The 23,558-nt window shown below is 47.9% G+C and overlaps 1 protein-coding gene across 1 annotated transcript in view; it reads right to left on the reverse strand.

The window, feature by feature from the left end:
* Positions 1–21,158, reverse strand: part of ELOVL6 (ELOVL fatty acid elongase 6) — a 79,107-nt gene extending 57,949 nt beyond the window's left edge. The window contains exon 1 of the mRNA XM_075149760.1: positions 20,905–21,158. Coding sequence (XP_075005861.1) covers positions 20,905–20,993 — 89 coding nt within the window. The 5' untranslated portion in view covers positions 20,994–21,158. The remainder of the gene's footprint in view (positions 1–20,904) is intronic.
* Between the last annotated feature and the right edge of the window lie 2,400 nt (positions 21,159–23,558).

Below are 23,558 nucleotides of genomic sequence, written 5' to 3' on the forward strand. Positions count from 1 at the left end.
CCTCACGCAGGACCACAGTCCAGGCTGGTATCGAATAAAATGCGACGCTGTAAAACACAGAGGACACACAACGCGTAGCGAAGTGGAAACGGGGGATTATCCCCATGTGTCAGTGACTGCGGGTGCGGTAGGCCTCTACAAAGCAACGCTCATTACATTTGCTTTTGAGCAGTGCCATAAAATTGAGACACTGCATGGTGCTACTCAAGGATGGTACTATTTTCTATCCATGGGTGATAAAACTATGTTTGTCATTAGTGTGATTGCAGCCTAGCGGATAACGCACTAACCTTTGGTGAGGAATCCAAATACAAACATACTTATTTACCTAACTTGGGTTAGAAGTAGGATTATTATTTAAATACATTTCAATGTCTACTGGGATAAGCTATTTCATAAAACAGTTACCTAATGGCACAAATGGACACCTCTCTACACAAGGCCTTGGACGCTTTACAGAAGTGTTTATTGCTTTTGTTTACAAGCCAAAGATCGAAAGATGTTTTAAGCTAAATGGATCATAACCTGAAAAAGGCAAGGAGCAAGCCAAGGAAGTCATACGGATGGAGCACCGACACCAGGAACTGAAGACTCCAGCTTTGGTTAGATGGGTTTCATCATATACACCTTAACTACTGAATTTAACCAGTGAAAAGGCTGTAGCCCTTCATGAACTAATGAACAGCCAGGAAGAATTTAGAGGCATACTAATTATGGTATACTTGTAAAAAACCGAAATTTTGTTAATATTTGCAGAAGAACAGGTTTAGTATAACTTCCACAAAAACTGCACAGATCTGATGGAAAATACCCGAACCAGTGCTTCCACTTGGTACAAAAGTATTTGTCATGTCATAGTTGGGGAAGAGTTATTGAACAAAACCTGTCATGTGCAAGTACCTGCAATATGACTGCAATACATCTGTGGGGTATCCACATCAGCACCCCTTTAGACTCAAGCAGATTTAAACAGAGACTGAGAGGTATTTACTCATAAATCAGTCAAATATGTAAATCCCAGGATTTGCACACATTACCTCAAGTTATTAGACGAGGAAAGCTGATCCAAGGAAGGTCAGCAGGCATTTAGTGCCAACGTACACTTAAGAAAACGAGACAGGAGACCTGACAAAATATTTAGGAAAATCACATAAGGATTATCTCTGTAAGAGAATCAAGTCTTTATATGGCTTTGAATCTCTTCTCTTTTTAAGTTAGCGTTCTTTTCTGGCTGCTCATAGTAAAGAAGAAAACTTGTCCTACAGCATTAGTGGAAGCTTTGCCTCAGCAAAGCGTGGCAGGGCCAGCTTTGCTAGCTGAAACACAATAGCAAAAATGTAACAGTCACAGGTACAAACTTAAAATCTCCTTTTGTACATGTTTCTGATACCAACCACAAAAGGTATCCCTCCAAAGGGATGAACAGTCAATTGGAAGATGCTCTCTGATTGCTGCAGTGATACACCTGCAATTCTGAATAAACCAGGAAATCATGAATATCTTTACTTTAAAGATGAAACACTGATTCTATTTTTTAAATAAAACAGATGTATATGTAATGTGCATTTAGTTTAAAACCTGACTTACAAGATCAAAATGCCTGAATCCTGGAGTATCACTAAATCCTAGCTAGATTAATTTTTAATCACTGCAAATCAGGATAGAAATTGCCAGCTAGTAGAGGGCAGATTAAACGTTAATGTGGCCCAGACACTTTGAAACTTAAAATTGAATTGCTGGCGAAGCACTCTTATGCCAAAAGAAAAGATGTTCAAACAACACAGAAAAAAGTGCTGGCTGATACTTATTCTGTTGTGCTGTAACCAGCAGGATGTTTCTCCCTGGGAATCTGAAGCGCTCTGGAAGCATCTGGGGCTAGGCTTCATTTCTGTGAACAAGGCTGTACGGTCTGTTGGGCAGCTTCTCAGACCTCCTTGGCTGGTACAATGTTTTATGCCTTATTTGAACCAAACCAAATCTGTTTCCCTCTCTCTCCATCAGCCTTCCACCCAATGCCTCCGCCTGGCAGACACATACAGGCCCCCTTTGCAAAGTCAGCCAGTGATGCTGCTTACAACTACAGCATCAGGCTCCCTTCTGCAGATTGTTTTAAATTTCAGTCCAAATGCAGAGCTAAAGTCTACGTTGGTTAACAGCAGCAGAAAGAAATTCATCCAGGTATCTGGGAAATACAAGCACTCTTCAGAGGGCTGCCAAGTCTGAAGCTTTAAAAAGTATCAACATACCATGTAGGCCAATAAGTAGTACTGGATTAAACATGAATGCTAAAGGTCTATTAAAGACATTAAAATTAACTTAACAACTTAGACTTAATAACCTCTAACTGCATTAAGATGTCTCAACATGCTTGCAAAATAAACAGCTGGAAAATATGGCCTATCATCTATAGGCCATATCACTATCCATATAACTAATACATGGATATTTCCTTGACTCTGCCCACAGCCCAAAGCACCTTCCAGTGGTACAAATCTCTTCCTTTACCTTAAAAAAAACGCCAAGTGGCCAGCTTTGGGCCAGGCAGGGGATATGGCACGAAGCTGTAGGGCCAGCAGTTTGGGGGCCGACCAGGGTGGGAGCAGGTTTAAGGTGTCCAGCCTGCAAGGGTGCTCTGGTAAGGCAACGAAGCCTCCTCCTCGACTCTCTAAAAGAGGGGATTTGGAAGTTGGGTGACAAAGTCCTGGTTTCCATTTTAAACTCTGCACTGAAGCAGCTATTCTTCCCAGAAATTCATCATGCAGCTGCACAAGGGGACATAAAAATGTTACCGGGAGCAGGTGCTGCAGTCTGGAGGTGGAGGAGAGTTCACCTGCTCCAGTACCACTGCTCACCCTGTCCTGTGACAGAGTGCCATGCTGAAGAAAAAGCTTATTGCTCACCTTAGGCGACAGAAATGAAGAAATATTTTAGCAGAGCAGATCTCAACAGAGCACACGCTACCACTTACTGATAAAGATAAGGCATCTTTTTTAAAGCTCTCGTATTATTGTCTGTTCTGGGACCGGTTTCTGTTTACTTGGGTAAAATAAATCTAAATTTATGATTTACAAATAGGTGATGCCAGATGCTCTTTGCCTGTAAATATAACAAAAATTCAGAAGAAGCTGGGATAGAGAAGATGGACTAATTTAACGTAAAACAACAGCTCTGCTCATCATTTAGTCCTCACCGCATAGGTCCAAGGTGCCAGGCACTGCTTTTGAGAATCAGTAAAAATAAGTGGGGAGAGTACAAGCACACACCCTCCTGATATTGTTTGCATATATATTTAGTCCAACATGTATACAGAATCAATGACAAAAATGTAAATCCAGAAGTGAGTAAAGCTGGTCACAAGTCCTTAGTATTGCCCCTGAAATGCCTGGAGGGCTTTCAAAGCTTGGTTCAAGAAGCTGACAGTCATTTCCACTATGAAGAAACAGCTAACAGGAGAAGACACCAGAGAAGCTGCGTGTTTAATGCCCACCAGCACTTACAAAAGTCACAACTAAAAATGCCAAGATTTTAAAACCTAGAATTTCTGTTTGCAAATGCTAAATATCACTGATCTCAGCGAAGCTGGAATACTGAAACCTGAATTAAGAAATGCCATAAATACTGTTTAGCCTGAAAAAAAATCAATCGTGCCTAAAAAAAAACCAAAAAGGCAGCCCTTTCCAGGTTGAAGTTCCTTAAAGCAAAGCTACCGTGCCCGGGCACTCAGAAGGGTGCCTCTGTTCAGCTGCCACTGCTGTGCAGAACGGGTGCGCAGGGGCTGTAGTTTCAACGCAGGGAGGGTTTCGAAGGCACCGTCAGTGCTGGATTCTGCTTGGTGACGTTGGGGTGCGCCGTCTGTCTGCTCCCACTCTGACACAAAATTCATGAGCAGGAAAAGGCACGGAGAGAAAAAGCACGCTTCGTTCACAGCAATGCTGCTGCAAGGTGATGCTGTGTGGTACGATCTCCCGGGAATGCATATGTAACGCTCTTTGAACCATGAGGAAAGAAGTTGTCTGCTAATTAGTTCCCTGGTAATTGGCCATGCAATGTCATTCCTTGCATGAGGATTGCTGGGAAAACATTGGACTTCATCTGATTAAAAAAAGAGAAAAGAGCGTTATATGACGGCAACTTAATGAGATGGGCTTCAAACTAGCCCTAAGCAAGCTGGTCAAGAAAAATAAGTGGTGGCCTGTTCAGAAGAGATTGAGAAGACAAGATAGTTGTAACCATGTGGGATACCCGTAGACAAAATTTAGGAGCCCAGGCTGTAAAGGGAAAAAACCTGAAGGCATTATTGTCCTTGCATACTAACCTAGATCCTCAAACATTTTAGGAGAGGCACTTAAGACCACTGGTATTTGAGAAGACAGGCAGGAAATGAACTGTACTGCCAGAAGTACACGAGCATTGCACATCAAGAACAGACACCCTTTGAAGTGGCAAAAGACACAGATGCTTCATGGCTCGGGGTGAAAGATCAAAGCGGGAAAGCAAGCAGGGCTGCGAGGGCACAGGGCTGCTGCAGCTCACCCGGAGAGGAGGAGCCAGATGAAGCCCTTCCAGGAGCACCCTACGACCAGGGTGGGTGGTAAGCAGGACCTTTGATCACCCACACGCCTCCTGGGAAAGCAGGAGAGCGGGGACCCGGCAGCTCCACCATGGCTCTCAGCCATGCCCATGTACGGCTCCCACCCTGAAAGGGCTTTCAGATACAGGCTGCCTGTGTTGGTGTCTTCTACAGGTGAAGGCACGAGGCCGAATTTAAATTAATCGGTCAAACTAGCATGGGGGAGCAGGACCTGAACAGACAGTAAGACCGAATGCAGCTGGTGGTGCAAAGCCCCAGGCAGTGATGCTGGGGATGGCCCTGCCCCGGGAGCAGCGTTTCACAGCCCTCCCTCCCACGCGGCGGGGCTTCAGGCCCCTCTATTTTGTTGCTATTATTCACTCGCGGGTGAATTATATTAACGTTTGTATCCAAATGTAGATACCTCCCACCGCCACGGGAGCCAAACACAAACACGCTGATTATACAGTGTCTGGGGCACAGCCCTAGTAACAGAGATAAAAATCAACACATCCAGGGAACAAGAAAGAAAAAGGCAATGCAAGAGTGAGTCAGCAAATGTAAGCAGTATGTTAGTCAGGCGAGCGTTTCTGAATGCACCGTGAGGTTGTTCACGCTGCAGACAAAGTCACATTCCCGACAACCTGGACGACACACCACCCCGGTGTGAGGGCCCCCTCCCTTTTGCAAGGGGGCCTCTGCATTTTCATACTGTTTTGGGGAATGCTTCACTGCAGATTTCTTCCATCATCCCCCCGCCTTAAGTCTGGGAAAGGAAAAAATCTGTGCCATGTTTAGAAAGAACGGAGACGTGAGCATGGAAATCTGGTAAAGCAGAGGAGGCCAGCCATGCTGCTGTGTCAGGTGTCATGATAAAGGCTGCAGGTTTCCAGGATTAGCCCGGTCACTTTGCAGGCAATGGAACGTTCCACCAAGCCTGTTTACAAATTACTCTGTGGTCTGGCCCATCCTCCTGCCAGCCCGCATTTCTCTGCAAAACAAGTGACTTAATGCCTCAGAGTACCACTGCAATGTGTCCCCACCAGCGGGCGGACCTGCCCCTCTGCAAACAGCCATCAGTCGGCAGGTCTGAACCTCCCCTCTCTCGGGTCACACAAATCACGAACGACTACACCAAGTCCAATGGACACAGCTGCAGAAAGCAGTGAGTGGGAAGAAAAAGCAAGGAATGAGGCCAGGAAGTTTTACAGAAGTCACCGGATTTCAAGTCACCAGCAAACTTATTTGCAGCTTTTCTGATCTAAATCCTGTTTTTCTGTCACTTTGAAAATGCAGACTCTAATTAACTCATATTCTTATACACTCTGGCGCTGAAGAGGATGCTTGCTTTTGTAAATGTTATTTATAAAGCAAGAGCTATTTAATACCTGCTTAACATATATCCATAACCTTCAAAATGTCTCTTATGAGTCAACACACCCTGACTCGAACTGACATTTCTTTCCCCCTTCTGTTCCATAAGGCTTTCTCCAGCTTACAGCCACTACCCCAGAGCATGGCAGAAGGCAGCCTAAGCCCCTGCCCACATTAACTGGTTCAACACTGGAGACGGGTAGTTTTATTCTGGAAGAGGAGCACTTGCACAGGGAGGATTGCACGTAAGCCAATCTCTGGGAAACAAGCCCTTTTCAGTTTAATCTTCATGCTTCCTAGTGATCCCCCACATATTACCATTTACTCCATAGCCACATCCTGCATTTACATCCTCTTCATTGGTATTCCTGCAGGAAGCCTGCGGGATGGCGGCTTATTCCGCCTTCAGCTGCACTCATATCTCTGTCTGAATCAAAGCTACGGCTAATGCTAGAGCCACCTCATGTACTCATGCACAAAAATTTGCATCCTCTTCCCATTCAAGTCACAGGCATGTCTCCCACTGACTTGGATAAATCCCAGACGCCAATTTAATAGCGAAGGTCCTTGAAAAACTGTAGTTCTCCGGACGGGTGCCTTACCCACTCTTTGAATGAAGCAGGTTGAGCAGGATAGTCTAGGGACCAGACCGCAGGGCATTATCACAGCAGACTGCAAGATCCAGTTAGAGAGGGATGTTTGTCTAATTCACAACTTAGAGTGTTTGTCCCCGCCCATGCAGCTAGAAGGAAACTGCTCAGACCGCATGGGTCCGATGTTTTGGGCACAGGAGCCACGAGCACCTCAGCATACACGCTCTCATGGGTACTAAATACCAAAGGCAGCTCCACACTGTGCTGTCTCCGGGACTGCTTTCAGGAAGGCTGCGCAGGCAGCCTCCGGGAAAGGCAGCTGGAGCAGTTTGATGATTTACTGCCTCCGTCGGTCCCGTCCGCTCTGCCGCGGGAGGTCACGGCCCCAGGAGAAGTCATGACAGGTAGCCCTGGCACCCGGGGCCAGTTCACCGAACTGTAGTGGTGGTTGCGTCTGCGTGGCATGGGGCAAAAGTTCAGCCCCGGGAAGCTACTCCAGTGCCAGCAAACCCAAGGCAACCCACCTTGACATCACCCCCTTGTGCAACCTGGGTGACAGGGAGGCTGTCCCTGTTGCCTCACAGGCTGGCTGACATTCAAGGGGCAGAATTTCATCCAGCAGCCAGGGAAAAAGCATGATGGTTCCAAGTTTATGTCTGATGTGCTTTGGCTTACTGTACGTGCAACAGGAGGCTCTCAAAAGCGCTGGGAATCAGTGTCTTGCTTTCTTGTAATGTCATATAGGACATGGGAACTAAGAAGAGAGACCTCAGCTGAAAGTCAGTGGAACTGGTCATTCTAACCTGCAAGACTTCCAGTTGCAATGGCTTCAGGCTGCTCTCAGAGCCGCCCTAGTAGTACTGTGCAGATCCTCCACTTTCAAGGAATCCCTTCTGTTGTTAGAAATGTTACATTATAGAGCCTTCTGTCATTAAAGCATCTAACTCACCAAGAATGTGACTGTGGGATTCAGTCTAGACCTTAGCAAAGGGCAAAAAGATACTAAAATACCGTTAACTCTCCATGGTAATACAGTGAACACAAGCGTCCCTCTTTCAAGATATACAGCTATTTTAACAACACAAGAGCTACTTGAAATTCCACCGAGTCAAGACTCATTCTTGAAAACTTAAACAAGGCAATGGGTTAAAGATGTCTGAAGCCAAATTCATGTCCCCCGTAAACGGATACAACACGATCTAGTTTAATGGAAAGAGGCCTACGCTCTGCCAGCAATAAGTATGGATCGTAACAAAGGTCATCAGGACACAGCCTATGAAGACAAAATGCTGGAACATAATCGTGAAAGAAAAGTCTAGGCAAGATACTTGTGGTCTGTCAAAAGCCTCCCTCCATTGTATATGCCATTTTAATTGATGCAATTCAAAACTGCTCACCGTACTCGCAAGAGTTCATCGAGATAAACCAAAGGACTGCCCTCAGTATCTTACATACTTTGCATGCCTACCCTGAAGCCACCGGCATTTCATTAGGGAAGATGCTCCATGACACCAGAACAGCTGAAGTCAGGGGGACTGCTAAGGCAAGAAGAGCATTTGGAAAGCCTGAGGACAAAATCTGCGTTCCCAGCTTTAACGCCAATACACGATAGATGCTAACAGATCCTTTTTTGTTGTCCTAGTCCATTTTTCTTCTCGATCAAGGGCATGCTACTACAGAAAGCACAGGGAGGAGCTCTGCTTGTTCACCACACAGTAAAAAGCTGTGGTAGCTCTTATAATTACTGATTCTCCCTAATCTCTGGATTGCCTATATTCTCAGCCTGGTGTGTATTTTTTCCTAAATGTAGACACAATCTCTTTCCTCTTCATATTCTTCTAGCATCTTTTCCAATTATTCTATTTACAGTAATGACCATTTCAAAATATGTGAATTGTCATAATCATTTTACATACCAGATGCTACATTATATTTAGCTAATACATACAAGTTTAGGAACTAAATCTCTTACATTGAAGCCAACAGAAGTTTTACTGTAGACTTTATTTAGGATTTTTCCAGCTAGTGACTGCAAAGTGGCTTTTAAAAGAGAGGCCCCTTTTATACCAGGATATGATGGGGGCTGAAGAAAGCTACAAGCAAGCACTCCTCTTCTTTTGTTACTGCCCTATTCCAGAAATGAAGGACCAAGCGACTTCATCAGAAGGTGGCAGCGGGACTACCCCAATGCAGTACTTTTTCTGTCCATCCGGAGCCAGCTCAGGGCCAGGCCTGCGCTGCCCAGCTCCACCAGCCCAGCACCAAAACACAGGCCAGCTGCGTCCCACCGCGCAGGCTGTTTTCCATAAGCATTCAGGGCTTCCCCAGCCACCCCCGCTGCCCGCTTGACTGTTCCTAAATGGGAAAAAGACATACAGAAAATGCAAGAGGGAGGGGGAAAGGGTGATAAAAAGGAAAAATCAAATAGATATCTAGAAAAAGAAGAAAATGCATGGCGGGGGAGAAAGGAAGAAGGATGGTTGGAAATAACCATGGTCCAGTTAGCTCCCTGGAGTCTCTCTCTATTTGGCGCAGAGAAGGGAGTGGTTTTAGGATGCAACTTATCTCTCTCAGCTCCCTATTCAGGATGAGATGACTCAGGCACCTTACACAGCAGGCGTCTACGTGTGGTCAGACAAATCCCGTCACCAGTGCCTGCAGGGTGCTCAAAGGACTGAGTGAACAGTAATATAAACTGTCTGTAAACACCAAATACCAGGATCCCGGACATGCAAACCTCCCGAGCAGGATCAAAAGACATATGTGGAGGAATCTGGGAAAGGCATGCACTGTAACTACCATCTTTATATAGGGGTACCATTACAGAAGGATCACCTCTCATGAACATCTAGGGCCAGGTTTTCAAAATGTTTCTTTCAGTAAAACGTTTTTCTTTCATATTCTAACAAGTGTGAGCACCCTGGGTACAACAGCCTTATGACAGTCTGGCTCTAAGTGTTGCAATAGGAACACCTGGTGTTGATCCTATCTTTCAAACTAAATTTTGAAACTTGTCCATGATGTAAGCACTGATGTAGGAGGGGAGCTCTTGGAAAATGCTGGAAAGCTTATGGAAAATTGTTAAAAATGAAAAAAAATACATTTCAGACATGATATTAGAGGTCAGTGAACAAGGACACATTAACTGAGGACTCCTTTCAGTGCTATAACATTGCTTTTATCCATGGTGTTTGGCTGTCTGAAGTCGCCCTCCCTCCGCTGGGACAGATGCAAAACTCCCCACTGGGTCACAGAGACGGTGGCAATGTAGGTGCACAGATCTGGTTCTCATAGTCCAAGCAATAATTTCTCTAAATCTTTTCAAAAATAAGAATGAGTTTTGTCTGCCTGGGGTACTACTAGTCTTAAACTAAGCTGTTAGGGGAAAGACAGAGTTTTTCATAGCATCCATGGGCAGCGCCTTCCACAGGGGGAATCTTGCCTAGCATCAGACCCCCAGAAATTGCGCAGTATGTAGGATTGCTGGGCATTTTCAGCATGAATTGCCAATCCAAGTAAGATTTAAAAATAATGCATTTAACTCACAGTATTTACAGAGTTCTGAAACAACAAATAATGATTTAACAAAACAAACTGATGGTCTGTGTACATAGAGCCATTGCAAGAGGGAATGTAACTTCCAGACAGTTCTGACATGACTGGTACCAAAACCAGTATATTCTTTATCAGACATGTGATAAAATAAAGGGTATTTAAGCACACAGGAGCAATCAGGTCAGATCAAAGGTTGAACTAGGTCAGTATCTTGTTTCAGACAGTGGCCAACAGCAATATCTTCTGGAAAAATGTAACAGGGCAATGCCCTCACAAAATACTGTAAAGAAAACATAATGCATCTCGAAATACTTCTACCTGTTAAACAACCTGTTTCATCAGGGGTCTGCAATCAATGCTGTGCACTCTCATCAGCAGCTCCACTTAGCACATTCTCACAGCTTCAGCTTTTACCTAGGAAACGCGGTGAAATCACCATTGGGTTTTGCTGGGTTTGGGTCAGCTGCCCATGAGCACGAGATGCCCCCGCAAAAGGGCCGGGTCCCTGTCCATGCCCCGGAGAGAGGACCCAGCAAGCCCCCCTAATGATGAGACCTTGAGGTCTTACATGGGCCAGAGCAGCCATCAGCCCCAGAGCTACCGTGTCAACGGAGAAAAAGTCTTCGCGAAAGTGAAGGTAGCTAATGAAGACAAGAGGATCTAGACATCATCGCAGTGTACAAAATAACTTGGAGTTTCCTGCTTGGCTGTCAAGCCAAGGAGGACGAAGAAACAAGGAGTAAGGAATCGAAATGTAAGGTGTCCACAGAATTTCCTGCTAATAACCAATGCCTCTCTTGGTTGTGACCTGCAAAGATGTGGACAAGGAGTTGGACAGCCAACTCCTTTTTTTTTTTTTTTTCTCCAGGGAGAAAAAAAAGGATGAAAACCCAGGACTTTCAGCTGCCTGGAGATTTCGTATGTTGGAAACCACAAAATTCCCATTAATGTTTACAGAGGACCTGCATTCAGCAGATACACAACAGGAGACCTAGAGGGAAAACTCCCAATTAAAGCTAAAAGGAAAATTACATAAGGAAAAAGCCAGACTTTGTAAAGATTTGTTAATAAACCCACTATCTGAATGGGACAGTGCAACAACTTTGGCATCCTGCTTTTGTTTACACTTAGGGGATTTTACCAGCATCTTAAGTACCTCTTAATGGTTCTAAATAAAAGAAAAAAAAAAAAGAAAAAGAAAACCAGACAGTTTTATTAGCCAGAAAATCAGACTCCTCAATAATATCATTCTGGTGTTTTTAGTGAGATGAACTTGGCCCATTGTTTCTTTCCCTTAAAACGTTAAGTGGCACTCCCTGGGATTGCTCTTTCCAGGTGTATTTACACTACTGATGGCTCAATACTATAGCAGTATAGCACACAGGGCAGATATTTGTCCTTAATAACACTCTTGACCGACCTTAAGTTTTACGTCCAGGGGTAACTGAGGCCATCAGATATGAAAACCAACAATCAATTTGAGGAGCTCATAATCATGGATGATTTCCAATTCATTTTTCACTGAATTTGCAGGCTTCATATGCTGAAACTAATTACCAACAAATTTTTAAAATTCTATTTGAAAGTTATCATCAGAAGATGTTGAATAGTCTGAAGTTTTATTGAACTATTTGAAGGACAGTTCCTTCCCTAAATTTGCAATTAAGAATAGTCTGGACTTTTGCACTTTAATCCCATGATACCAACAATAAATTGCCTTGCCTCCACAGCTCTTCTTGCAGCAGCTCTTTTTACTCCTCAATTACCACAATCAAGAAGACAAACTTTGCCCCACATCCTTGGCAAGAATAAAGTATTCTTCAGTGCTAATAAAAGTGTAAAGCTGCACAGTAATACTGTAAGACCGCTATGTTTTCTGTACTGTTTTAATGTAGTTACTCATACGGGTCTTACCACCTCAGAATCACCTTTGTGACATGGTAAAAAACCAACTTTGAGTATCCCCAGAAAGGAACTGTTCCCCATTTTACAGCTGAGGAACTGAGGCACAAAGAGCAATTTTCAGAGATGACACAGGTCTCTGATTTCCATTGAAATCATGGGACTCGGGCACTTTCCGAAGAACTGCGCCTGACTGACTGATGCCTGACTTGTACAAGCTGTCTATGGGTGCATTCAGTTTGAAGTCAGGCTTCCCACGTCCTCAGAGATGTATTGATCATCATTCCCCCGCATGCTGTGTAGTGCATAAACCGCTACGTGTACTCTGCAAAGCCCCAAGTCCCCTGGCATGAGGTAAACCGTTAACTTGCGTCACCCTCTCTTTTTCCCCACTCTGAATATCAGCTCTTCCCACAGAAGGTCAAGGACTGCTCAGCAGATGCAATACCTGCCCATCATTTCGTCATTTCATAGCACGTCTGCTCTGCAGGATCTGGGCCCCTTCTCTAGCCAAAGCAAGGTCATGTTGTTTTTGGAGTCCTTTTACCTTGCTCCTGGTCCGTAAGTAAGACTCGTGGCAATTAAAGGGTAGGATGTCCTCATAAAAGTCAACACGACTTGCAACCGAAGGTTTGCAAGGGAGCACATAACACCAGGCACACAGTGAAAGGCAGTATCGGGTACTGTTGCTACTTTGGATCTGAAAGCAATAATAACCACACTGGCAAACCCTGAAGCGACACAATTTTCTCCTTGAATTAGCCTGGATGCAATCACAGCCACACTGTTTCCCCTTCTGCTGCCGGCCTGTGTGACACTACCCTGGGTGCCCCCGCAGAGCACCCCACCGGGCTGCACTGGCCTCCCCCAGCAAACCCAGCCCCAGGGGATGTGACACTGTGACACGAACAGGAACAGCATGGCTTTCTGGGACGCTTTGGTCAGGGACAGGGCACCACTGTGCTAGGTGCTGTGTAGACACAGAGTAAACGCAAAACCCTTCTACTCCAACCCAGGACAAGGCTCAAGTGGACTGACAAAACAGTTGGCAAGAAAAAAAAGTATTGGGTAGCAGTACGTGGGTAACGTGGTTACACAAATAGCTCACATGTTGATATAGCCTGAGTCAGTGAAAAGTTTATTTTACATTTTAGCTGAAGTGAATTTACATTTAAAAATAATAATATGTTTTAACCTCTGCCCATTGCCATTAAGAGAAAAAGCATCTAAACCCTCTCTTGATTAAGCTTTCCAAAAAGTGTTTTACGTCATCTTGCCTTGTGCAGTCCCAGTGGACCCTGTACTACAAAATCATTCTCAAAGCTGCGGAAATCTCCATAAACACTAATAAAAGCTTACCCTCGAAGCAAAAAAAGAAACCCCAGCTCTGTACCCTCCAACGTCTCCAGCTCTGTACTGACAACACCTTTGCAGAGAAGGGCCTCTGCATTCCCCATCAGTCTGTCCCCCTGCCCTGGACCCCCAACGCACCAGGGGTACCAGCCCGCCAGCGCTAACACAGTCACGAAGACAGAAATACTACAGCCTTTCCCTTACAAATTTTTCCCCCTTTTTATCTCTGTATTTATCACTAAGAGTCAGCAGATCAAAGTCAGCTGAAAAGGGCTTGGGATAGACTCTTGAGCAAGGGGCAGAGGATGCGCAATGACATAAAGGAAGAAAAAAGTACAAAACATCCTTTTATTCCCAGTACCACTATAGATGGCTGTGGAGAAGAGACCGACAGCAAATGCAGCGCATAAATTTGAGAGTTAAATACTTGGCCAGACCTTTCTCTGCTGAGACCAACGTCTCTGAACGTGAATTTGACTTTTTAAGGAGCAGTAGATGTACTGGACATGAATGCTCACTGCGTTTTCAGCAGGGGGGTCAGGGAAAAAGCCAGTTACATATTAGGCGTTGCAGAAAATGGAGTAATCATGGCCCCTAATCACGCAATGAGTTACACACAGCCATCTCCTGCTTACCCTGAGCCCCATTAAAAGGCAACATCTACCAGCACGGAGTTCATTAAAAGACGAGGATCTAACAAATTATTATAGCCTGTCTACAGGGCTTCTTTTACCAGATTATGGACAACCAGACTGCACCCATTTGAGGGAGGAGGAGAATGTGGAAGCTGTCCCCATGTAAATTTTATTCACTGCTTCTAAAGAAGACATTTTTTAAACATTTCTAGGTTGCAAGGGACACACACATGTCGTGTCCACTTTAGAAAAACTAACAGGAGGAAAAAACGCACCAACCTAAATAACAGTGGCTCGTCATCAAGGTGTGATTAAAAACTGGCAATTGGGAAAGGAATGCCGCCGCGGTGCCTAGGAAGAGCCCAGAAGCAACCTGACAGCAAAACAGCCAACAGCAATTCACGTGCCGTTGTACGAACTGCTGTCTTCTCAAGGTGGAGCAATGACCTTGGCCAAAGATGTGCTTTATGCTAAGGCTGCCTTCGCCTGGGGTGCAGAAGAGCCCGTGGAAGTTGATTTCAAGTTGCACTTTTGCCAGGACTGATCAAGTAGAGACGCTACCACGTAACCAAAAGGGTATCTGCCTCTTGCCGCCCCAACAGCCCTAACACCACATCCTTGCGAAGCTGCAGCTTGGCAGACTGGAAAGTTGTACCAGCACTCAGGGTGCCTCCTCCCACCGACTCCATGTGGATTTAACCAGCGAAGGATAAAGGCCTGTCTGTCTGTCTCTGCACGGGTGCCAGCTAGCAGAAATAGCCAGAGGTGAAAATACCATCTTCCAAGGGAAAAGTTCCCTGCAAATCAACAGGGCCAGGGCATTTAGAGAAGGAAGGAGATAGCTGGGGCTCTGCACCCCAGTCCCAGGGGAAATCAGCTTCTTCCCGTCGCTCCTTTGCCCACCCACAAAAAGCACCCTGACTTCGGGGGTTCATGCCACCACTTGCTACTCCGCCTGTGCTTGCAGAAACACCCCTCTGCTTTCACAGCGTTTGCCTGGTTGAGGATACGAGCCACTTTTTCAAAAGTGCCAGAATAATTCAGTGTCCTACATCTCATCCCAAACCAAAATGCTCCTGAATGTCCATGTACACTTTTGAAAATGATGGCAAGCTCCTAAATTACTTCTTACTCCATTCTTACAAGTTTATTATTTCCACAAGCACATGGTGTTTCACAAAGTAGAAGAGATGTCTTCATTCTCAGAGGCTTAAAAATTAATGAAGCAACATGATAAGAGATGTGTTCATACTCTAGGGATAGGGTGAGCAAAAGGCCAATGCCAGTGTTTCCGTGGTAGGCTGAATCTAGAAGACACTGATGTATTTATCTTCAGGATGACATTTTTGTGCCACCAGCTTTCCCCCAAGCACACACCCAGACAGACAGAAAATACCTGAACTCTGAAAGGACACGAACTGTTATTCCCCATGACTCCATCCTTGTATTTTCAAGGAGCTAAAGCTCTGCAATACTCCAATACCTTGGCCTTTTGCTCAGAAAGGCCTGTGGGATGGAGGAAAGGCAAAGGAGCAGGTAATCTCTGCAGCACCAAAGCTGCCGTGCACTGATGGCCCCGTCAGCTTTATGGCCAGTTTGCACAAGAGAGCAGCAAAAAGCCCCTCTGGGGGATGAAATGTGGAGGTACGCTAAATTCTTGGGCTGACTGAATTTCGCTCAAGTAAAACAGTCTCTCTGTGGTAAAGAGCAACTCATACATCTTCCCTTTGAGTACTTGCCATGGCACAGAGAGAAAGACAGGGTGACTGCAGCGTCCCCTCCACATCCTTCACTGGCATTTAGCAAGAGCTCAGGGGGAAAAAAAAAAAAGTAATTTACATCAGTTTTTAGCTGCCACACACGTACGCCTGGAGAGATATGCACACAGCCTCTCTTGATTTGTGCATGAGGTAAGAGTAGCTTAAGTGGATGAGGGAAGCTTGTTCTGCATTTAGGAAACAAACCTGTCTAGGATGATGGTGCTTGTGTGAATTATTAAAAGGCAAGCACATTTTCAAATCCAAATTAGTTGACCCTCTGCTTTTCCACATCCATCTCCAGTTTTGACCAGAAAGAGAATTACAAAGGATAAATTTCTCTCAGCATCAGCTGCACTTTCTGTGCACATAAAAGTTTCAGGTAACAAAAGGTTAAAAATAACTTCCTGCACCAGGATGTTTTTTTCAAATACACAAACATTTATACTCATCCGAGGTTTACAAAGTTAATTTCAGAGTCCAGTTTGAGTTGCCAGTGCCCTTTAAAGCCAAAAAGTGCCCAGTTGCACTTACAGAGTGCTTCTCTCTTTATCGAAAGCTCATTAACGAAAACGGCCACTTTCTGCAGCAGAGCCCCACAGCATCTTTAGGGAATAACCAGCTCCGCTTTCATCCTGCTCGTCTTCCTCCGCTCCGACTCAGCTCCTGCTATTACCTGCGAGCATGCTGCTGGCTGCCAAGGGTTAAACCTTGGCTTTTCAGGGAGAAAAACAGGAGAGGAAAAAGCCAGGAGAGGCAAAAGAGAGGGGATTGAGGGGAGCCTGCCCGAGGGCAGCAGCCTGCAGGAGGGCAGCAGCGCCAGGGCCAGGGATGGCCGGAGCTCTGCAGCAGCCGGCAGAGCAGCAGAGGAAAAGTTTCTGTGATTTTAGGCAAGCCCTCGTGTGACGTCATCTCACCCAGATAATCTCGGCACAGTCAGCACAGGCCTCCTGCCTCCCCATTGGCGAGCCCCTCGTCAGCAGACATCTGAAGATAATTATTATTGGCCAGACAATTATAACAGGAACAACTGTCACTTCGTGCTGATGCTCGAACCTGGTGCTCTGCAGCACGATGGAGAAGGACCCCAGCGGTCACCGCTCCGTCCATGCATTTCTGTCACTTTTGCTTTCCTAAGCACCGGCCAGTTTTTGCTACCTCACTGGCAGCAGCTGGGAATCGGGATCTCAGCGCTGCAACCCTTTTTGCTGTATGTCTGACTGAACTGCGAATTTTCTGCAAAAATAGTAATGTATTTATTCACAAGAAATAAGGACTAGAGCTGCATTAAGTCTCATGCAGCAGTTTAAGGAAAAAAAGTCCTCTGCAGATTATTTACTTCATCCCTCTTCCCTCTTTGAAGAAGTTGGGAGGAGGTGCTGGGACAGTTTCATTTGAGAAATCATTTTAAGCAATTATTTGAATAAACATTTGACTTAATCCTGATCTTGCTAAAATCAAACCTCCCAAGATCAAAGCGATACTGTATCTTATATCAAAAGCTACCTACCTGATGGCACCATACATAAATGTACATCACATAAAGCGTAAGGAGTTTCATGAGCGTAAATGGACCTGTTAGTTCTTCAACCTCCTCAAAACCTGTCATGGCTTGCTTAGGGAAGACAACTAATTGGTGGCTCTCACCCTGAGAGACCAGCAGGCTGCAAGTCTGCCTTTGCAGCCCGCAACCTCGCTCTGCCATTCGTGCCTCCCTGCAGGAGAACTGGGCAGTCTGTGGCTATACCATAAGGGCGTGCATACACATAAAGCCAAGCATTCAGGGAGGTAAGAAACCCATCAGCTTATAAGTATCAGGGAACAGACTATCCATTTTTTCTCTGTGTCAAACAGTAGCCTCTTTACAGCACTGCTAATCTAGGCCCAGGCTCTAAAGAAGTCCCAGCACGACGCACATTGCAGGATGGGGGCCTCCCTAAAGTGAAGCGGGAACATCTGGAATGAAGCAAGGAGGACCTCGTTCACTGCCGATAGACCAGTTCGCCATCAGACGCGCTCCATCCATGCCAGTCTCAGAGGGATGATTTCCAGGGGCAGATGGCAGTGAGGAAACAAACCCTAGGATGGGGGTATGCTGAAGAAAAGCCTGGGTATCAGTGATCGGTAGCGCAGAGAACATGCACTTGCCCCAGGGAGCGATGGAGCCTGGAGCAGGCTCAGAGGACAGAGGCAAAGGAGGGGTGAGCCTTGGCTGAACAGAACCAGCCACCTCATTCCTTGCACCGTGATCCATCCAGACCAACCATACGGTACCTAGGGGTATACCACTACCCCTAGGCTTTGCGTTCAAGCTTTTCCAGCTTTAGGCTTATGCAGTTATAATTAAAAGGGCTTGTCAGTCCTTTAACCAGCTCAGAATCCAGAGGGTATGTAAAGGGATTCATGTCCTGCCTCAAACTGGGCTACGTCTTCATATGCGACCTAGTCAGACTCCAAAGACGCTTCTCAAAATCCAAAAAACAGGGTCAACTCCTTAGAGCCACTTCATCCCCCCTAACAGCCTTTTTTTTTTTTTTGGCCTTGTAAGATATCAATAAATGTTTCTGAGATGGAAGTAAAATAACAAATGCCACACCTATAGAATTTGTTTACCTCCATGTTAGGCATTGTAATAGTATTGCATCCTAATTTAAATGGTGACTACAGTATAAAATCCTGCCACAGTCTTTCCTGAAGCAAGTCCACTTAGTCCATCTTCCTGCCCAAAGAACGAACAACCATGTTTATCCCTACAAACTACTACTTAACAACCTCATCTTAGGACGCTCTTACGTTAATGATATGTACATTAAGGCTACGCCTACAAAGTTGAGAAGCCACGTACTGCCATTGATGTCTGCGTAAGCAAACCTATCATGTCACTCTGATATGAAGTAGAAAAGCCTTCTTGTATGGCCCTTAGCTGCTGCATTTTACCAGTTAAGCTCCCCCGCAAAATTCAAGTGCTGGAACAGGACCTGCTTCATTAAGCAAGTGAATTTCCTGAAGATAAAAACACACAATTTAACCTGAAACTCGGAAGAGTCTTCAGCAGCATTTTCAGGAGAAGCCTGCCACGACAGAGACCTCAGCGGGCACAGCTCCATTTCGTTTCCAGAAACATTCCCGAGCCACAAGCAGATCACTCTCCTCCTTTACTTTCATGTGACTCAAAGTATTAATTCACCAGTTTCCTTAGAGAAGACGAAACTATACCAAAAAGTATGCGCACACGTATCATCGTGTCTCTTTAGCTGTACAGCAGCAGCGCAAAACTGATGGTCTCCTCCTCCGAACCTGGGAAGTGGGAGCCTGGCGTTACGGGAGTCGCAGCTGGCAACCTCTGCAGCACATGAGACTGCCAGGGAGATTTTAATAACACTGCTTAGCATTTATATAGTACCTGACATCTTTGAGGCACTCAGCAAACATTACCTAAATCATCAAAGTGCCTCATGAGGATGTTTCAGCATTATTACCCACCACCCCACCGGTCTTTCCCTGCTGGGGAAACTGAGGCCTAGGAGAAGTTATGTAACATTCCCAAGGTCATGTCATGACGCGCAGGAGAGCCAAGACGACACAGGAGTCCTGGTTCCTAGTCATGTTCTTTAATCTAAACTGCATCTCTCCTGGGTTATTTGGCTATTATAGACACTCAGGTATCACCCCCTCCATCCTCTTTTACCAGTTCGCCCTATTCTGATGCCAATTTTCTTCTGGAACATGGACAAAATGGGAAGCATCCCAACACTCCCAGCCCAAGAATATCTATGTGTTCTCCTTTCTGCTGAAACATGAGTGACACTAGGCACCCTGCAAGAGCTAATGAGCTCACCTGCAGGAGAACGGAGGGAGACATACACACACTTAAATGGTCATTTTAATTATACTGCCCTTAAAAGTCCCCAGACGAGTCACTGGAGGATTCTAGCAAGTCCCTGGCTGAGATCCACTAGGATCTGGGACCATTCTGCCTTGCAAATGTAGGCATCAAAGCCTGGTCCCAGAGACAGTCCTATCCTGCCATCAGCACACGAGGGTGGCATGGGGAAGATCCTCACTCAGGAGATACGGGGATGAGGGAGCCCAAGAGGACAGGCGGCACTGCCGAGGGAGGGCATGCAGGCAATGGGAAAGCCAGGGGCAAGCTGGGGAGAGAGACCATGAGAGCAACAGAAAGGGCAAGACCGGGCACGAGGCGAGGGCGGCCGGGGACCGTCCCCGCAAGGCGTGGGTGAGCGCAGGCAAGGCGTGAACACAAGGCCCGTGCAGGTGGATGGGAAGGACCGGGAGGAAGGTGTGGGCAGGTGTGATGGAGAGGGGGATCCCGGCCCCGAGGGCAGCCCGGGGACCCGCGGGAGGGGGCAGGGGCAGCTGGGGCGCTCCCTCCACCCTTGCCTCCACGCTGCCGGCCGAGGCCCGGGGAGCGGCATGAATCGTGCTCGGGACCGGGGATGCCCCCGGGGCGGTGCGGGGCAGCGAGCAGGCTGCCGGCACAGCGCTCCCCTTCGGCAGGCAAGGCTGTGTGCGTGCGTGTGTCCGTGTGCGTGTCCGTGAGGCTCCGTCTCGCCGCGGCCCGGGAAGCCCCGCCGGGTCTCTGCGCAGCCCCCCGGCACGGCGGGTCGCGCCGCGTCTCGGCTCGCCCCGGCTCCCCGGCCGCACGCACACGCCAGGAAAGTTAATAGCCGCATGGCTGCAAATGAAGTTTTATTAGGAGCTGGGGGAGGAGGAAAAGGGGCTCCGCGGGGAGCGCAGGCACACGCGCAACTTGTTTCACCGGGCGTGCTGCGCGGGGAGCGGGAGGGATGGGCAGGGATGGAGGCAGGGGAGGCCGAGGGCAGAGCCGGGGCACGTGTGCGGCTCTGCGCCGCCGGGCCAGCCGGAGGGCCGGGGCACGGCGGGGCTCGGGGCCCGCACCGCGCCGCGCCGCGCTGCCGGCGGGATGCCCCGGCCTTGCGTAACCCGGCGGGGAGGCGGCGGGGCGGCCCCCGCCCGGGCGCGCAGGTAGCGCCGGTGGCAGCGCCCGTGTGCCCGCGCACGGCGGCGCAGAGCCGCGCCGCGCCGCGCCGGCCGGGCGCACACAGCGCGCACCCGGATGGGCTCAGCGCCTCCCCGCCGACCCGGGCGGGCGGGCGGGCGGCGGGGCCCGGGGCGGCACTCACCAGTTCTCCTGCATCCACTGGATGGCCGCATGCTCGTTGAACTGCTTCTCGAATTCGTATTCCTGCAAAGTCAACACTGACATGTTCATTGGCCCGGTGGCTGCGGAGCCTCTCCCCGCGCCGAAATGCTGCCTGCCGCCGCCTCGGGAGCCGGGCCCCTGCGCGCCCGCCGCCGGAGAGCCCCCGCCTCTGGCCTGGCCCGCCCCGCCTCAGCGGTACCCCGGGTTTAGCATAGCTCCGCTCCCCTCCGCGCCTCTCCTCCCGGGCCCGCCGGTCTCCTCCTCTTCTGCGGCCGCCGCGCAGCGCCCGGGGGCGGCGCGGTCTTAGTGCCCGCCCGCCCGCCGCCGCCGCGGCCGCCGCTGCCCGGGACACCCGCCCCCCGCCGCCCCCCACCGCCCTCCGCCGCCGCCCCTCGCACAGCCCCCGCCGCTCCCCGGCGGACGGCGCCGGTCTGCACCGGGGCTGCGCTCCTGGCACGGAGGAACCCCCTCCCCAGGCCGTCAATAATAACTACAAAAATAGGAAGCCCCCACCCCTGTGTTGAATCGCTGCCCCGCGCGCCCTCCCCGGCCACCCGGGAAATAAAGCAGCACAAGCTGAGGTTTAGCCAGGAAAGCAAACGCATACACTCCCCCAGAAAATCCTACCCCCACCCCCGTCCTTTTTGCATTTAAATTCGATATGCACCTGCTGTGACTGCCGCCACCCCGCGGGGGTGCACCCTCTGCCCCCATTGCCCGGCGTGCCGCAGGGGCAGGGGGCTGCAGCTGGGTGTCCCCATGCGGGGGGCAGCGTCCTGTAGACAGGCAGCCCCCGGCTCCCCACTGTGCACAGACGCACTTTTGGATGTCATCGTATGGATGGGCTGGTGGAGCATGGGGCAGAGACCGCGAGTGTAAATACCACCTGCACAGCTCCTCTCGCAGCTAGGGCACACGGTGTTTACGTACCCTTAATTTTGCCTTCCCGTCTCATCTGCCACATGCTGATGTCTCCAGCTGAGTTCTCCCGACTCCGGCAGCACCCTGGATGTGCTTTACAGTACAAGCTGGGCTAAAATAGCGGTCCCAGCCCCCACTGAGCTTGCAGGCTGAAGGCAGGAGGAGAACAGCTTTTCATGTCAAGAAAGCCAGCCATAAGTGAGCAGATCTGGCACAGGTCAGCATGCTCTTGACTCTTGTGGACTTCAGTTCTCATTGACATGGAAGTGCTTAATGTCATTAAACCTAAGCACTGAGAAAAAAAAAAAAAAGAGAGAGCCCTCAAGTTGTGGGACATCAACAGCTAACCAGTCTGATGTTCCTGCTTGCATTTTGAGTATTGTGCTCTTCAGAGTCATGTTTTTCAGCTTTTCTCTTCTTTTTTTCTTAATGAGGGCTGAGTTCCTCGTATTGTCATCTGACTGGGGGTTTTAAGCAAAACACCAAACATCACGCTGCTCACACTGAAACTGCAAGGCGGTGCTAAATTATTATTACTGTTGTACCCAGAGGCCCTCAACAGATGAAGGTCCCATAGTGCTTTTCTCGAAGAGATTACTGTCTGTATAGACAAGACGAAGGGGAAGAGAAACAGTCCTAGCCTTGCTTTCCAGATGGAGAAGAACTCAGAGAACTGCAGGAGTTTTCAAAACTGCTTCACATCAGCTCTCAATGGCCACTGAACTGGCCGGTGGAGTGGTGTTTGGGCGAAGCTGACTTCATTTGCACTCCTGCTCCAAAAGATCTACCCCTAAAGGTGCATGTTAGTCTTCCAAATCTCCACCAGCAGGCAGCTTCTGTGGATGGGGACCCAAAGGCAGATGAGGGAAGATGGACCACAGACGATATTGTGTGGCTGATGAAGCACGGGGTGAAGGGCTCCTGGCAGCTGCAATGCTTGGGTTCTGAGCCATGGGACAGCTCCTTGCCATCATGCCGGAGGATAAATGCTGCCCCACGGCAGATATCGGCCTGCGTCCCCTGCTCCTCTGCCCGACGCTTCCTGTAGGATTATACATGGATGTGCCACCTCCAGCTGAAATATCACCTGGTGGTGCCCTCACCACAGCGTGCGTCCACACTTGCTCCATTGCTCCACTTGCTTCAGGTGCTACTGCTCATGCATCTGAACAGTATCTTTAATACAGAGATGTGGAGAAATTCATTGGGACACAACAAATGCTGGTGTATGTCAACTCTCTTTGGTTGAAAATTACTAGGAAATAAACACAGAAATCTGGACCCCAATTTTGAGAAAATATTTGTGTATCTTGTACATTTACTCCCACGAGTGAAAAAATATTTCTTCTGTCTTAAAAGTGGAGTTGTTACAGAGAAACAGTTACCAGAAATTTTAATTTTTTGGGGAAAAAAATCAATATCCCTTTTTCTGCAACTCCAAACTATTTTGGATTAGAAACTTCAGTGACTTCATGACTTGTCCCATCTGATTATTTCATGAGCATCTGGTGGGTTGCAGTTTACGGTCTGTGGGTTTCTTTCTCCCAGAAAACAGCCGTTCAGAGCAGAAGTGTCCCGAATGTGAAGTTTCCAGAGTGCATGGATGGACTTTAGAAACTCTGAAGTGGCAGATTAGCCAGAAGGTCTGAGACCTGCTTCCTTACTCTGGCGGCTTCCTGAAGTCGGTGCCAGAACTGGGGGGAGGTGCACAGG

Source organism: Calonectris borealis, chromosome 4 (genome assembly GCF_964195595.1).
Source record: "Calonectris borealis chromosome 4, bCalBor7.hap1.2, whole genome shotgun sequence".
In the NCBI taxonomy this organism is placed as follows: domain Eukaryota; kingdom Metazoa; phylum Chordata; class Aves; order Procellariiformes; family Procellariidae; genus Calonectris; species Calonectris borealis.